This window comes from Oryctolagus cuniculus, chromosome 17, assembly GCF_964237555.1.
Source record: "Oryctolagus cuniculus chromosome 17, mOryCun1.1, whole genome shotgun sequence".
NCBI lineage: Eukaryota > Metazoa > Chordata > Mammalia > Lagomorpha > Leporidae > Oryctolagus > Oryctolagus cuniculus.
Genome location: NC_091448.1, coordinates 31,635,630 through 31,653,837, shown reverse-complemented (window position 1 = coordinate 31,653,837; position 18,208 = coordinate 31,635,630). Strand labels below are relative to the sequence as shown.

At 40.5% G+C, this 18,208-nt stretch overlaps 1 protein-coding gene across 1 annotated transcript in view; it reads right to left on the bottom strand.

Annotated features, from left to right (window-relative positions):
• ANKFN1 (ankyrin repeat and fibronectin type III domain containing 1) overlaps positions 1-16,853 on the bottom strand; it is a 522,795-nt gene extending 505,942 nt beyond the window's left edge. The window contains exon 1 of the mRNA XM_051825489.2: positions 16,048-16,853. Coding sequence (XP_051681449.2) covers positions 16,048-16,228 — 181 coding nt within the window. The 5' untranslated portion in view covers positions 16,229-16,853. The remainder of the gene's footprint in view (positions 1-16,047) is intronic.
• Positions 16,854-18,208: the final 1,355 nt, after the last annotated feature.

Below are 18,208 nucleotides of genomic sequence, written 5' to 3'. Positions count from 1 at the left end.
TTGCTTGAATGGCACAATAAATGTCAAATGTGCTCATGATTGTCAAATTAACATTAACAATAAATATTTCCCAAACTGATCCTGAGGGCACACGTTCACCTATTCACTTAGCAAATACTTATTTTGTCCTTCCTGTGTGCTAGGCATGTTTCTAAGTGATTAAAATACATAGAGACCAAGAGTGGTGGGATGTATACCTTTAAGGAACTTACAGTCTAGTGGTAGGAGATGGACAATAAAGACATAAGCCAAAGAGTAAAGATACATTTTCAGAAAGTGATGTGAGATTAGAAGAAAATAAGACAGAATAATAAGGCAGAGATTTTAAGGGGTGAAGGATCCTTGAATGGTAGAACCTTGATGATGGCCCCTAGCTATCATTAAGGAGTCATGCAAATGTCTGGGGCAGAGAACACAGCAGGAACAAAGGGATTGATGGGTATGAGGAGGGTGTGTGTTTTGGGAGGATTAGAAAGAGGTCAGAGTGGCTGAAACATGGCTAGCCAGGAAGAGGCAAGTAAGAGATGAGGTCTGAGGAGTAGACACAGCTTAATTATGTAGGTCCTCAAAGGGCACTAGATCTTATTCTACTTGTGAAAAGAATGTGAGAAGTGAGCGAGTGGTATGATACGGCATGCAATACTTTAAAAACACCAGTGTGGTTGCTGTGTGAAAATGGACTGGGACATGTTGAGGGGTACGTGTACACGGCAACACTTAAACAGGTGCTTAGGAAGGTAGACAATAAGGAGTTCAAAAGAAAGATGGTTGTGGTTTGAAACAGGGTCATGGCAGAGAACATTAAAACAATGGGTCAGATGTAGAGAGTAAAAGAAATGCACATAAAACACTTATTACATGTTCCCTCTCTAACTCGGGATCATTTCCTTCTCAACATACAAATAGACAGTAGAGGACTTTCTTCATCAACCATCCATTGACTCATCCAACTGTTACATACTGACTCAATGCTAAATTCAATTCTCTGGGCTAGAAGCCAGGAAAATAGAGCTAAACAAGATCAAGAAGCCTCTGCCATTCTAGGGTTTGCAATTTACTGGGTAAGACAGGGATTAAATGAATGAATATTTAGATACATAAGTAAATACCATTGTGATAAGTGCTTTAAAGAAGAATTGGAAGACTTAAAGGAACCCAGAGTATGATATTGAACATGGACCTGCAGGATGAGGTGGACATACTCCAGTAAAGAAGAGAAATAAGAGTATCTGAGGAAGAGGACAGACAGGTGCTCTGAGGCTGGAAGGAGAGCATACGGTACTGGGTCTGACACAAGGCTCTCTGAGTATTCATACTGGCTTTGTCACAAGGCTACCTGAGTACTCATACTGGCTCTGTCACAGGGCTATCTGAGAACTTATACTGGCTCTGTCATAAGGCTATCTGAGTGGCAAAAGATGAAGTTGAGGAGGAAGGTAGAGGCCAGATTGATTGATTGAGCCTGATAGCATTGATAAGGAAATATTTGTTTTATTTGGACTTTTTAGGAAAGTAATTGGTGAATAAAATTTATACATTTACAGGGTAAAGCATATTTTGAAATATGAATATATTGCGGAATGGTTAAAGTAAGCTAATTAACATATCTATTATCTCATACATGTAGACTTTATTGTGGTAAGAACATTAAAAATCTATTCTCTTGACAGTTTTCAATTATACCATATACTGCTATTAACTATGGTTGCTGTTGTACAATGGATCTTTTGAACTTATTCGTCTTAAGTGAAATTGTGAGCCGGCGCCGTGGCTCAATAGGCTAATCCTCCACCTTGCGGCGCCGGCACACCGGGTTCTAGTCCCGGTTGGGGCGCCGGATTCTGTCCCGGTTGCCCCTCTTCCAGGCCAGCTCTCTGCTATGGCCAGGGAGTGCAGTGGAGGATGGCCCAGGTGCTTGGGCCCTGCACCCCATGGGAGACCAGGAAAAAGCACCTGGCTCCTGGCTCCTGCCAGGATCAGCGCGGTGCGCCGGCTGCAGCGGCGGCCATTGGAGGGTGAACCAACGGCAAAGGAAGACCTTTCTCTCTCTGTCTCTCTCTCTCACTGTCCACTCTGCCTGTCAAAAAAAAAAAAAAAAAAAAAAAGTGAAATTGTGTATACTCTTAGGATCATCTGGAAATGACCATTCTATTTTCTGCTTCTATGTGTCTGACTCTTCTAGTTATATAAGTGAGATCACACAGTACTCATATTTATCTTTTTGAGACTAAGTTATTTTACTTAACATAATGTACTCCAGGTTCACATGGTAGCAAATGAAAAATTTCCCTTCTTTTTAAAATATATATATTTTATTTATTTGAAAGGCAGAGTTAGAGAAAGAGAGAGAGAGAATGAATGAATAGATGAAGAGACAGAGGTCTTCCATCTCCTGGTTCACTCCCCAAATGGCCAAAATGGCCAAGGAGAGGCTAGGCCAAATCCAGGAGCCAGGAGCTTCTTCTGGGTCTCCCATGTGGGTGCAAGGTCTCAAGCATTTGGGCCATCTTTGGCTGCTTTCCCAGGTGCATTAGCAAGGAGCTGGATCAGAACTGGAGCAGCCAGGACTCAAACCAGCGCCCATATAGGATTCCGGCATTGGAGGTAGTGGCTTTACCTGCTATACCACATCAGCCCTAAAACTTCTTTCTTTTTAAGGCTGAATAGGATTCCAGTGTATATGTTCATCATATTTTGTTTATCCATTCATCCACTGATGGAGAATTAGACTGATTCCATATCTTGACTACTGTGAACAATGCTACATTGAACATGAGAGTGCAAATATCTCTGATATAATGAGTTCATTTCCCTTGGCTATATACCCAGTAGTGGCATTGCTTCATTATATGGTTGCTCTAGTTTTAACTTTTTAGAAATCACCATGTTGTTTTATAATGGTTGTTTTAATTTAGATTTCCTCCAATAATGTACAAGGGTTCTCTTTTCTCCAACATCCTTGCCAAGACTTTCCTCTTTTTGATAAGAGCCATTCTAACAGATGTGATAGGACATTTCAGTGTGGTTTTAACTTGTATTTTCCTGATGACAGTGATAATGAGTGTTTTATCATATATCTGTTAGCTATTTGCATGACTTCATTTGAAAAACACCTATTCAGACTCTTGGCTCATTTTTTTAAAATTTGGTATTTATTTTCTTGCTATTGAGTCATTTGAGTCCCTGATGAGGTATCTTGAATTTACAAAATGGACAACAGCAACACCAACCCATCAAAACATTTTAATCTGTGGCACTGAGGAAAGGAATTGAGATCCTTCTGTTAATTTATGCTGGCAAAGTATAATGGAGGACCTGGAAAGACTCCTGACTCATCCCTTTGTCCCTATCCACACATGCAGACAGAGATATTCAGCACGTAGAAATGCATTCATTTTGACGGCCCTCAATTCTATCAGTAAGAACAGGTTTTATGATACAAACAGAGCCTATGGAAGGAAGAATGAGCACCCGTGTTACAGTCAAGTACAGACCCTGGGATGATACAGACAGACACATAAGATTCTGCTCCATCGTTTATTGAATATGAATTTAAGCAATTACTCATTCTTCTTAAGTTCTGATTTCCTTTCCAGCACAAGAGAGATAGCAGATTTATTGGTCAGAAAACTGGAGCTACAAGTCACCAAAAAAAAAATCTCCAATTTATCTGAATTGACATGGAAAATATATTATCTTATATAGTAAGATTTTCTGAATTAGGGCAAGTAGGATTGGGAAATAAAAAATGGAATGGATTCACGCCCCTAGATTTAATTTTTCCAATTTTTTTCTCTTCTTTGGGGTCTTCCAGGTTCAGCTCTCGTGAAGAAGTTCCACATGTCACACACCGACATGACACTGAGACCAGTAGAGGAAGAAGGTATGTTCATCTGTGTGTCTTTAGGACAACAAAGCAGCAACCCTGTTCAAGAACTTCCTTGGGCAGCCAGATCTTCAGGCGGCATTGGCTACAGCTGTGCTCTATGACCAGGCCAAGGATAATCACTAGAAAGGGTGGTTGTACCATTATAACTGTTGTTGTTTCTTATGAGTTACTCATAAGGTTGTGGCTTGGGCCCACTTTACCTGCAGCATAAGACTGCAAGAGGAGACTGAATGATTCAACTAACATTGTTAAAAATGAAAAGGGGATGATGATTGTAAGCCAACTAACAGTGTCCAAAACCTTAGTACATATTTTTCAGAGTTGTGGTTGGTATTTGTGATAACATCAGTAATACATGGTAGCTAATCTTATATTTCTCAGAAGTCATTTGCAAGCCCTTTGGATCTATCTATGGAAAGACAAGTCCATTTTGCTAATTACTTAGATTAACTCCTAGGACCTTTATTTGCCTAAATTAAGAAAAGGAGCTGCTTGCAATTATTAAACTAAAGGGACTATTTTTTTAAACAAGTGGAATTAAGAATGCCCATGTCTAGTTTATTATCGTTAATTTTTCAAAAACTATTTATTTTCATTTTATTATCTTTTATTTTCTCAAATTCAGTCAGAACTAGTAAGGTTTCATTAACCTTTTCTGTCATGTATCTCGTAAGTGTCAGCACTTCAGATAAGTCTCCGCTCAACTCTTGTCTCCATCATGTGCTGTCAAGGTCACTTATGCTCTTTAATGCTCAGTGTTTCCATGCTTACCGCAGGGATAACAATATCATATTAGGATAATCGAGTGGGTCAATCCTGCACATACAATTTTGTGGAACACAGTGTGCATTTAATCAATACAGATATTAGCTGCTTTTGCTATTATCTGGCTCACAGAATGGTCAAGATGATGAATTACAGTAACATGTCTATAGCAATAGCACATAGTAAATAGTTAATAAATGGCATCTATTATGTTTCCCATAAGCCAGAACAGTAGGTGCCTTTATTGGTACTGTGAAGTTTTTTCTACATTTTGATTGGTGGAACCATGCCACTCCAATCATGCTACAGGTATTAATTTTTCAGACAAAACACATGGTTAGTGTTTCAAATTACTGACTACTCCCTTCAGGGCCTGTCATGTTACACTAAATGGTCTGGTGTGGTCATTCACCAAACTAATAATTAAATGCTGGAATTCTGCTAAAACAAGTTAGCAAAAGATATTGGTCTTCAGCCTATACCCAGAAATGGGTGTTTTGGAAACTATATACTTTACCCTTTTGAAAATCTGACTTGTCCTTAATCCCCCTCAACTGCCTGTATTTATTGAATCCCTCAATCCAGTGGGCTCTCGTGTGCGCTGCAGAGCATAGTTTCCTTGCATTTCATTCTTAAAAAGAAAAGTATCTTTCATAAGAGGTTTCAATGGATCCTGACATAATTAATGTCATTCTGGCACACACTGCTTTAAATTACTGAGTAGAGAGCGCCTTTGTGGTGAAGAAAAACACACTAGTTGTGCCAACAGAGAAGTATGAGTTTGAGAATGGGTTTTTAAAGTGGCATTAAAGGAAGATTGGGTGGGGCGTTGCTGGAAGAGCTAAGGTCAATAACGGCTCTCCATTTTCCAGCCGGCAGAGGCTGGTGCACCCACAACTGGAAACTGAAGCATCCGTCTGCTCTTCCTCTCTCTTAGCACCCTCAGCCTCCCTACTCTGCCATGCAACCCAGGGATGTCCTGATCAGCCACAAGTCATTGAGACCTCATTACCATCATCCTCCTGGAGGAACACTTGCCGAAAAGACTCCCTCCAAATGACATATTCAGACATCTACTGCGACAGCATTAGAGCTGACTGTCAGTTCCTACTAAGAGACTGTCAGGACCAAGCAACAAAATGAAGGGCAATCTACACTATGGATAAAAATATTTTCAAACCATGTATCTGATAAGGGGTTTATATCCAAAATATGCAATATCACACAACTCTATGGTAGCAGCAGCAGCAGCAGAGGCCAAGAGCCTAAATAGGCGTCTTTCCAAAGAAGACACACAGGCCAGCAGGATGTGAGAAGGTGCTCATTAGTCACTGAGGGAATGCAAATCAAAACTATAATGAGATATCACCTCACACCTATTGGGATGGCTTCTAGGAAAAGAAAGATATTAAGTGTTGGCAAATATGTGAAGAAAAGGGAGCTTTGCCCATTGGTTGATAGTAATGTAAGCTGTCATAGCCATTATGAAAATATGTATGGGAATTTCTCAAAAAATGAAAAATAGAACTACCATAAGACCAGCCATCCCGCCACTGTGTTTTTGTCCAATGGAAATGAGGTTTCCCCCATACAAGTGTATTCCTGCTGCTATTGTTATCTGGCCACCTCTGATGCAATGTAAAACAGTCGCTCATGGCTCATGCTTCTCCTCTCTGATTTTATTCAGCATTCTTGCTGATTACAGCACTCATGTGTTCTGTTCAGTATCCCAGCATTTTCGCTCTCACCCTCAGTTCTGATGACTCCTGCCATAAACTCACAACTTGTCCTCAGCTTCCTGCTTCAATATCTTGCTCTCACTCTCAGGTCATGAATGTAAGCATCTCATGTTTGATCACTCTCTCCTATGCTTTCAGCCTGCCTTCTCCAGTTCTGCACTAATGATAATTCTCCATCTTTTCACATTATGCAAGCCACTGATCTCAGCTCTGAAGAAGTCTCAGTATCACGTCTAAAGCTTCCTTGTATCTTCTGGTCTGTGTCTTCCTTTGCCTCCTCAATGGTGTGCCTTCGCTCATCTCTCTTTCCTCTAAGTCTTTATTGACTCAGCAGCATTCAGACTTTCTCTGCAACAGTTCCTGGAAACAGCTTTTGTGATTGGGACCGCAGCTCCTTTAACCTCCCTGGAATGCTGCTGCTTGACTCCCACTTAAACCGCTCCCAGTCCTTCTGCACTCACTGCTGCACACACCCATTACTTTGTTTTGTTCCTGTGTGGAACTTACCACTCTACATAATTACCCTTTAGTGGATTAGTTTATATTTGGTTGTATATTATCTATATCAACCAGTATACTATAAATACCATGAGAGAAGAGATGTCACTTGTCTAATTCAAAGCTCTATTCTCTGGGTGTGAATGGTGCTGAAACTTCATGATACTCAATAAATAAATATCTGATGATTAAATAAATGAACGGCATTTCCCATCCCCTCAAAATAAAACACCATGGTCTTGTACTCTTATAGTCCTCTCATTCTTATCTCATTTCTCAGTTCCCTTTCAGAGTCAATATTCCAAAATTACCACTCAAAACATATGCTTCTATTTCTTTGCCTTCTCAATCTATGCTCAACTGGCTTCCCTCTCCAGTTAGCATCTTTCCTGGTCAGTGGTAGGAATAACTTCTTGTTGCAAATTTGGCAACCCACTTTTCAGTTATTTTCTTTTTTGACATGCACTGATCAGCATAATGCAGTGCTTCAATTTGGAAATTACATCCATACATATTGGAGAGTATAGACATAAACTTTTCCATCATTACAAAGAGTTCCATTGGACAGCCCTCAGTTGTATTTAATAGTCTTGTGATTTGACCCCTTCCTTGCCAGACTGTCTTTTGCTTGCTCCTTTTAAGGGTCTTATCTTTTAATGTATCTTTAAATATTGGAATACTTCATGGTTAAGTCTTGGGCTATCTTTTCTCTCTCTCTAAATTCTCTTTAGGTAAACTTTCCATTTTTACTATTTTAAATATCATCTACAGGATGTTCAGGATTTATATCTCTTGCCTTCTTTTGGGCTCTAAATTCTTGTAACCAATGGTCTACTTGGTTTTTCAAATCTTGCATTTCCAAAAGAAAACTCTAGATTTTCTCCCCAGATATCTTTCTCTCCTGAGTTTTCACTGTTTCAATGATGAGGCCATTGCTCACCTCAGAAACCTGCAAATTGGCCTAATTCTTCCTGGAATAGAGGCCAGATTATGACAGTCTTGCCTTTTTTCTCCTCCATATCTATTTATTATATATTTACTATATATCTATATACTATACACTACTGTATACTATATGTAGCATTCTATCCTCATATATTTGGAACACTAAAGTTTAAAGGATATATTTATTTTAGTGTAAAGGTATTTTGAAATCTGTGCAGTTTTTTCTTAATATACATGATAGATAACATACTGAGAACTTTTTGAAGACTCTATTTATATATATATACACTCTCATATACATACCATATATATGTATGTAAATATATACAGTCCTCTCGTGATGTATACTTAAACACACCCACTCACTTATCATAGCCTCCTTAGCAGAAGTGAAATCCTGTTGTTTTCCTGTCTCCTCACTTAACATGGAATGAAATCCCAATTCATTGTCATAATCTCCATCCCCTTCATGATCTGCCCCTACCTGGATCTATCACTGATAACATGATCTTTTTTTTTTTTTTTAAGATTTATGTATTTTTAATTGAAAGGCAGAGTTACAGAGGGGGTTGGGGGAAACAGAGAGAGAGAGAGAGAGAGAGGTCTTCCATCCACTGGTTCGCTCCCCAAATGGTTGTAACAGCCAGAGCTGGGCCGATTTGAAGCCAGGAGCCAGGAACTTCTTCCAGGTCTCCCACATGGGTGCAGGGCCCAAGCACTTGGGCCATCCTCCACTGCTTTTCCCAGGCACATTAACAGGGAGCTGGGACTTGAATCAGCCTCCATAAAGGAAGCTGTCACCGCAAGCCACTGCTTTACCCACTATGGCAAAGCACTGGCCCCTTATCTCATAATCTTCATCCACAAAGACTTCACTCCAAATGAACAGAAGTCCTTTCTGTCCCCAAAACATGCCAAGTTCTTTACTCTCCTGGGGCCTGCATACATTGAATTTTCTGTCCAAAATACTTTTCCTCCTATTCTGTCCTGGCTCTTTCCTCTGTACCTGTGGTCCTCAGTTTAACTCTCAGTTGACCCTTTTCCCTAGTTTCTCAGTTGAGTTAATATAACTATGATAGGTCATATACTGTGTCGAATATATTTCTCATTCAAGAAGTTTCCCCAGTTTTTTTTTTCATAGAAATGCATATTTTAAGTTACTTGTTTACCTATTATTTATTGTCTCTTGCTCTTACTGCATAGTAAGTGCTGTGAGGGAAATATTATGTGTACCTTATTAAATAATTTATATCCAGCTCCAACACATAGTCTTGTCCTCATTAAATATTTGTTGACTGGATTAACAGAGGAAAGAGTAGAGGTTTTTTGAAGGGAGACACATCTAGCCTTGACTCTTTGCTGCACCTCTCAGCAGTGTGAACCTGACATTAATTTAAAAAAAAGGCATGTATGGAGTTTTTGCTTTATTTTAGATACCATTAAATATATAAACATATTATAAATTTTATAATTGAGCATAAATGCATTATAGTGTTTTAAGCTGTAAGGTGTTGAATAGTAATATACTAGCCATATTAGGTACTCAATTTTTTTTCATCTATTTTACTTTCCTTTAGAAATGAAAGAATATCTTGGAGATAGATAATGGAGAAAACAAAGCCAAGGTCAGCTGGAGCCTCTGCACTGACAGTAAAGTCAACTTCATTATTGGAATGTTTCCAGATACTAGGAAAGGAGAATTACCAATCACCACCATGGATCCCTCAATGAGTCTAAGTTTTAGTCCCATTTATTATACAGAGTTAAGCTCAAGAAAAGAAAAGAAAAACAAGAAGTCCTATTTTGGTGAAATACAGATTAGTGTTGAACAACTGGTTCTACTTTTTGCTATCAGAGTTGACCCTAGACAATTCTCTTCATCTTTTAGATCCCGGATTTCTGCATCTGTAGAACAGGAATGATAGGCTCTACTCCTAAGGTTATTATCTTGATTTAATGAGAAGAACATTACAGAGTACTTAGCATAGAGCCTAGAAAACATTTCCAGATATTTAGGAGATGTAGATATGTTCCATTTCCCCCTCCCAACTACAAAATTAATCTTTATAATACTCCACTGTCAGGTGGAAGTAAATGCTCTAGAGAGTCGATCTGAATACACCTAGATCCACAAGTCAGGATGATGATGATGATGATAAGATACACACACTTCCACTCTCGACCTTTTGTCAGCAAGGTAGACTTGTAAGACTGTTTTTCAACTGATACTTTACTTTCAGGTTCATAAGCTGCTGGTTGATCCTTTCTGCTAATCCAGGTTATGTGACCATGCATTTTGCTGAGCTCAATGCATTTGCTACCACTGTAATTACTATTGGAAATAATCAAATTTTGCTCATGTGCTCCAAATTTAGCAATGGATCATGACACTTAGGTATTTCTACAGGGAGTATTAATTGTAGGGGGAAGTGATGACATCTTATTTAGGTTGTCTGCAAAATCAAAGAAGATTATAATTTATAGTTACTATGGTAGCTAATTATACCTTAAGGATATGCCAGTTACTACTTAAAAAAAAGGGAAAAAAAGATTTGATCATAGATGAAACCCTTGTTGGGGAATCAAAGAAAATAATAAAGTGGAATTTACATCTTGAAAAACGCCTGGCTACTAAGATTAAGTCTCTCTGGATAAAAATTCAGGTTCATCTGTTTTTATCCAGAGGGCAAAAACTTGCACCAAGTATCTAATATGAAGGGACAATTTATAAAATATAAAGTGTTTATACATGTGTTTTCACCAGTACTTGCTATTTATCATGTGACTATCCTTCATTTAGGGAGACAAATATGCACCGATTTTGGTCAAAAGCTTGGTGCAGGTTGCACCAGGATAAGACATCTGGAAGAATATGCCATGAGGCAGAGCTAGTAGAAGTCTAGGTAAATATCTTCTGAGGTTAGAAGTGTGGACGGAGGAGAAATGAGAAAGCTGTATGACGGCTGGAAGACTGCATTGTATCTTATACCTTCAGACGGGTGCCAGGACAGACTCTCCTAAGAGGGGAACAAAGGGCTGGAGGAGGCCTATGAGGAGCTGATCAACTGAGAATGGTGCATCTTATAACCAGTGGCTGGAGAATGTTGTGGGGCTGGCCAGAGACCAATAACCAGTAAGCAGTCATCTACCTCCCCACCTCCCATCTCCCATTTTTCCTGTTTTGAAAGAATCTTTGAGTTTAGATGCACTCAAACAGGAAAGAGGGAGTAAATTCTGATTTGAATTAGTTTCAATCTAAAATGTCTATACAAACTGATTTAGATAGTATTTTCTGTAGAAGAGAGATTAAATGGCATACTAGAAAAAAATAAGAAGTTCTTGTATTTTTGCACACCTGGATTCATAGCTAGTAAAAATAAAATTCAATTCCAGTTATATCCAGGCAGAAAGGAAAGTAACTTCAAGTCTATAGCCCAAAGTCCTATCTCTCACCATGTGCTTCAAAAAAATGTGTGAAAGATTGAGAAAGTCTATCCCCATTTCTGTTACTTATCCAGAGATATTTCCATCAAGCTGAGTTACTTTCCATCACAGCCTAACAAAAATCTGTGCTGTGGGTATCTGCCACGGGTTTGAATTTGTCTCTCAAGCTCATGCATTGGAAGCTGTAATCTTTTACTAAACAATTTGAGAGGTGAGATCTTTAAGATGGGATTTAGCCATGGGGGCTCTGTCCTCAAGAATTAAGTAATGCTGTTTTCACAGGAGTGGGCAACTTATTGGGGGAATGGGTTCCTTCGACTCCCCTTCCCTGTCTTCCCCTCCCCTTCATTCCTCTCTTCCTCTTCCTTCCCTTCCCTTCCCTCCCCTCCCCTTCCCTCCTCTCCTCCCTCCATCTCTCCCCCCCCCATACTCTCCTACCCTACCACTCTCCACCATGATATGATGTAGCAAAAAGACCCCTGTCAGATGAGGGCGCCTCAGCCTGCTGATCTTAGTAATTTCCCAATCTCAGGCAACATAAAACAGACTGACTATTCTCAAAGATCATACTCTTCTTCCTGTCCTACCTCAAATAAAATTACCCAAGGTGGTCTGAGCACCAACCCCAAAGGAAGTGCTACTTCTCAACCCTGTAGTGTAATCCCCAGTCTCATGTTTTCTACTTTCATTTCTTTACTCTGCCTTTTCTCTGATGTCCAATTCTTCCTCAACATTTAAGATGATGAACTTTTGAACCTAAGGGTTTAAATCGTGGTTCTCCCACTGATTTGCTAGGCAGTCCTGGACAATTTTCCTCTAACATATACTTAGGTTAAACTGTAATGAATGTGTTGGTTTTTAATTATAAATAAGAGTATTAAAAGAATAAAAGTATTAAAGAATAATCAGTAGCATAGAGTAATGCTTAGAATGTGGGGGACAGCTAATAATAGACGTAATAGTCCAAAGCAAATCTTTCTTGGTGCATGATAATCATCTATTGATCTGGCTCACCAGGTAGGCCATGAGTTCCCTGGTGGCATGAACTCTACAAAATCTACACTGTTACTTACTAGGCTGTGAGAAAATGACAAAGGAATGCATGTCTGGATGGATATTTAACTCAGTTCAAATTATCCCTCTCGGATTCTGCAGGCAGAATCAACAGCCCCTTCCTCTGGGAGCTTCTAATGCTTCCATATAAGTCTTCTTCCAGTTTGCTTGGTTACATGTTGTTACATGAGATTTTTCAATTATTTACCTTTCACACATTTAAATATCACTTAGTAAAACATTAGATATATTCTTGAAATATATAGCCTCTTCATTTTATCTTGTTAACTCTACTACCATCTCCTTGAAATCAGAACTATCCCTAAACTTAGCCTGGTATATAATAAGCACTCACTGAACAGTTGATAAACTACACTGAAAACCTCACATCATCTCTCCGAATGGTGGTGAGTCAACAACGTTGTGTTTATTCTTGAAAGGCAAAGTAAGGTGAGAACATAGAAGGGGGAAATGGCTGTGGATGTCTTTAGGACACTCTGTCTGCACCCCACAGCACAGCTGAGCAGCGGTGTCCTTGGCCTAACAGGACAGCTGGGCTCAATGTGAAGGGAGAACTTTTGATCTTCTAGATGAAATTTCAATACAGAAAGCGAAAAGAATGTGAGACAACACGCTGGCTCTTTAAATATGTCATGTGCAAGCCCAGGCCCTTGGGTTAAGAATCTTACGATGAATTTATTTAATACAGACAGGCAGGCTCTTGGAGAGCCAAAATAAAGGGCTACACATGATGGAATTTGGATCAGAGCAAAACTTACTCCAGAAGAAAGCAACAAGAATTAGCACAGGAGTCTCAACTTCATGCCCTCAACAAGAAAAACCACACTAACTTCCTCCGCCATTTCATTCCGTGCGCCATCACTAACTATTGCCAGTCCCTACTCCTCAGGGAAGCAGATGAGTGGAAGACTGGTTTCTGGTGCCACCGTTTAGGATTTGATTTCCAGGGCTGCTTATTCATGCCTGCACAGGTGGACAGAGGAGAGGGAGCTTTTACCATGTTGCTTCAGGTCTGAGCACAGAGAACACAGCAAAGGCTGGGAAGAATGAGAAGGGGCAAAGTCCCTGCATCCCACTGAGCCTCAATAGGTTGGTGGGCTTGGGTTGTATCCATCCTCTTGCCAGGTCTTCAGTAAGTTTTCTTCAAGTGAAGAAGCAGAATTGGGCCAATACATTAATGTGTTCTGCCCAAATCTTTCACTGCCACAGTCATCTCTCTCTACACCCAATCTGATTCTTTCTCATGAATTATTTTCCATAACTGAGCCAATAGAATGAAGTGTTTCATGATGAAGAAAAAAGCAATGAGGACGATACCCTATGTTGCCTAGACGAAGAGACTTCCCCTCTAAAATCTGTAAAGCACAATTGTCAGCAATTCTCCTGGAGGTGATGACAATGGAATCCATGTCAGAAAAGAAAACTCCAGGGCCTTCCTTGCAAGTCCCAAGTGCGTAGAATTCTCCATGATAAATGATACGTGCGTGGATCATGTGTATATATCTGCAAAGAGACATAATTGTCCCAGGCACATCACTTGGTTCTACATTCAAGACAATGTTGACATGTCTTATTCTGAGAAGACATGTAACACACAGTCTGGATATATGGGAGGCTCAACAAATCGTCTCAAGCATTTAGCATAAACTGTGTAGGCTCCTTGTATACTGAAAGTCATTCAGAACCCCCTGTGTTTCATCTTGCCTCCGTTTTCTCAGTATGATGTTTGGGCATGCTTTTATTGGCTGGCATGGGACAAAAAAGAAAATTTTATTTTAACATCTAAAGTTCTTAAAAAAGTTTAGGGAAGAAGTAAAAAGGGAGCTCATATGAAAAGAAAGAAGGAGAAAGGAGGGACAATGATACACAAAATCAAGTCATCAATCCTTTGTCATTGATTTTCAGCTTGCCAAAGCTTACAGTAGGTAGATATTATTAAATGTATTTACATATTGTCTGTAAATTTGTTCATCCATGCAAACACAGGGCTTAGTGCTTTGGGAAAAGGAGGTTTTAGTATGAAACGTATCTGAGATGGCAAAAGAGATAACTCAGGAGTTCAACATGCCCCAGGAGCATCATCGCTGTCGCCTGTGTTTAAATTTACTTTTATTGAGTTTCCCGGGCCTGCTAGGCAGCTAAGCTCCAACAGGTGATGTGATTACAACGAGTAACAGCGCCATTTGACTCACAAAGGATTTGACCTGTGAGGGCAGCAACTAGGATTTTCAGGGATTTCCAGGGTCCAGCTCACTGCATGAGCAGCCAAAGAGGAAACTTTCTGAATCTTTCTGAGGAGAAAGATTTGTGGTGATAAGTTCAAGGCCATGGGCTATAAGAACCTGAACAGGCCTTAGATATCACTGGATATGCTGCCCCGTTTCAGTTGAGTTGGGACCCTGATCCTATTCACCTGGGATAGTCCCCAATTACCCCTCCACTTTCAGAAGTGCCCCAGTTTGCACAACAAAATATCTGGTCATCTGTATACTTGGCAAGTTGGAAATCTGAGAGGGAAGAAGGGGAATTAATGGTGGTGGGTTCAGGAGTACATTATGGGCTGGTTTGCTGGTTTCTTGGCCAATAAGGAAAAAGCAAAACAAATACACACAGTCCAATCTCCACACATTGCATTAAAACTACTTAAGTCTCTGTCTCTTAGACTAGATAATAATGCCATTTCTTAGCATCTCATTTCTCAATGCCAAGTGCATATCATCATTCAACACATTTATTTGACTGTCATATTTATTAACAAACTATACCGTACTCTATCCCATCAGAGTCTTCTCTGACACTGGAAGATGGATATTACTAAATAAAAATGAGAAAACTGAAAGTCTGGGATGTGAAACACCGAGGAAATTAGCAGCAAAACCACTAAAACCCAGGTCTTCAACGTTTCTTTCCATTACATTATGCTCAGTGCTAGAAGGGGTCTAAATGTGGAGGGAATGTTTGCTTAGAGGGATGGAGCTTGCAAGAGCCAAGGAAAATGTGGCGGCATAGACACATCCCTGTGGGCTCTGAGATTTGACGACTGGACCAGCAAGATTGCTTTTTGGTGACCTGTACTGCTTCCAAGATGGCTGCTTCTTTGAAAAAAGGAAGCCCATCATGTGCCGCCACTGGTGGCACCCCGGGTGGAAAGGGGAGGTTTGGGGGCAGCCACAGTGCCGGGAGGGTAGAGATTCAAAAGATGGACTGAAGCAAAACTGAAGGGATCCACACTGCAGCAAGGCCTGGGTCAGGCTACCAAGGGCATCCCCCTCACAAGGACTCCCATCAGCCACGTCCAGGGCCCCATTCAAGAAAGTATGAAACCTGGCATTTTCTCGACTGTTTACTTTAACAAAAAAAAAATTAAGGCTTAGCATTTTGAAAAATGTATTTCTTGGAGACAAGTATATTTTGGCCCAACCCACATCCCACTGGAACTCACCACACAAAGTTTCCAGTTCTATCCCCAGCCCACAGCACCACTGCACCACAAAGGGTGATATTTTATTTATTTAATTTCTCCTTTTTGAAAATTCCCCGATTATGGCTCCTTTAGCAACTAGTTAGTTTGTCTTCCTTCATCTTAATACTGTCCTCTTTTCCTGGTACTCTTGAAGTCAGTGTTTTGTTTGCTTACTTCCGTGACTTTTTTTTTTTTTTTTTTTTTTTTTTGAACAATGAAATAGACCCTACCTGACTTGGAGCTATAAATGCCCCCTGGGATCATCGGGAGTCTCCTGGATGTCTTCCTGACCCAGATGTCATCACCACGCAGTCTGTTGTAGGCCACCCTAGGAAAGGAAAGATACACACACTTGTTTAGGCGGGAGGCAGCTACACACCAGGGCAGCATCCTTCTCTCCTCTCTCCCCATAGAGTTTGTCACCTTTCTTCTCTCCTTTTTCTCCCCAGATATAAATACAAATAGTAAATATCTAGCAATTCAATGAATTGTTATTAGGAGTAATGAAAAAAATAACGGAAAAAGGATCACAGTAAAATCTCACACCATGACTCAAATCTCAATCACCAACAACTTGCCTTTAATAATCTTCCACCCGGGTTACGGGAACTCACAGGGTCTCGGAGGTATTCCTCCTGGGCAGTAGAGGGCACTGTGGGCCCATACTTGCAGAAGGCCTTCTGTGTCTCAGGAATCTGACCACAGCTAAAGGAACACACTGTGTGGTTGCTGTCCCTTCAAAGTGCATCTTTCGTATCAGGCAACCCCCTCGCTTCAGGTTGCTGTCAGGATTTCATAGACGCAACAACAACGACACCAATAAAAGATGGTTGTTCTGTTTTCTTCTTCCAAAAACGATTTGCTTTGTTTGTGAGGGATATGGACTTGGACGCAAATTTTCCCTCAGATCTTGAGTCTGTTACTCCCTGGCTGTGTGACCTTGTAACTCGACTTCTTCGAGTCCAGACTTTCTCATTTGGAAAGTGGGACCAACAACACTCGTTGTTAACTGGATTGTGACAAGGAGCGAATGAGATCATGCCTTCAGTATATAAACATGCAATCAATGGCAGCTGTTGTTTTTGTTAGAGGTACAATGAGTAGTTGTGCAATAGAATCAGGTATGTGGATAGCCACGCCCAAGCCCAGCCTCCTCTGTGTTCTAGGGCCCAGCCTTCTCCTCACCTTCATCTATTTCACACTTTGCCTACCTAGGAAGATTCTTATGAGTAACACAGGAGAAGTGCCCACAGGGCATAAATGACACATCAGCATGGAAGGCAGTGATGATTCAGGTGGCCTCCTGGAGCTCTTGTGAGGGAGCGAAGATCCACCCAAGTCCACGGATCCTCATTTCTCAGCAGGATCCGGATTCAGTAAACACTTATGTGTGTGATGCCTCACTGCGGGTGTTACAAGTCAGTTTGCAAGTTGTGCACTGTGCGGCATACCGTGACTGAGGGCCAAACCTGATGTGCTGCCAATAAAGTGTTACTGGAATGCAGCCACGTGCATTCACCCACCTGTTGTCTATGGCTACTTTGATACTACAATGGCAGAGCTGAATAGTTACAACAGAGACCATATAGCCCTCAACATCTCAAATATGGATGATTTGGCTCTTTATAAAAACAAACAGCAAACTTAGTGCCCAGTCTATGCACCTAATAGCTTGACTATGGTAGATGCACAAAACAAAGTCATTGAATGGGTGCATGACTTTGAGTAAATGAATGAATGAAGACTCAAATACTTGCTCAAAACAGCCAAGAACTAATCTTAAAGACGTTTTAGTGGAGATGACTTAAAAAAAAAAAAACAACAAGATAGATCTTGTAATGAAGTTCCCACTTCTGCTCTGCCCCTGATGAGTTTGTGTGGCCTGAGATGAATCATTTCCCATCCCTGTAGCTCAGTTTCCTCATCTGTAAAATGGGAGCCTTATAGCCATTTCTTGGGGACTGTAATGGGTAATAAAATGAAAGCACAAATATCCAGGTATCATGTCTAGGGACTGACACACGATAGAAGCTCATCAAAGGTTCACAGCAAAAGCAAGGACTAGGAGAAATCCCTTGCTTCTGAATAAAATATCTGTCCTGTCACAAAGGAGTAAACAGAGTAACTCATACATTTAATTGGCAGATGTCACGGAAAAAGCTTCAAAGAGCATTCTACACAAAGACTCCCAGGCTAGTTTGTGTTCAAACAAACCAGACAGCCAGCCCACAGCCGGAGCCAGCAGCCAAATATTTCAGACACCATCAGGGCTGGCTGCTTTGGGCTGGGCTGTTCCGCGTGTGGCTGGAGCCAGGCCACAGGAAGTCCTTGGTGTCAGCTCTCCAGAGCCTACAAAGGCTCCAGCATTTTCTTGATCCTCTCTTAGACCAC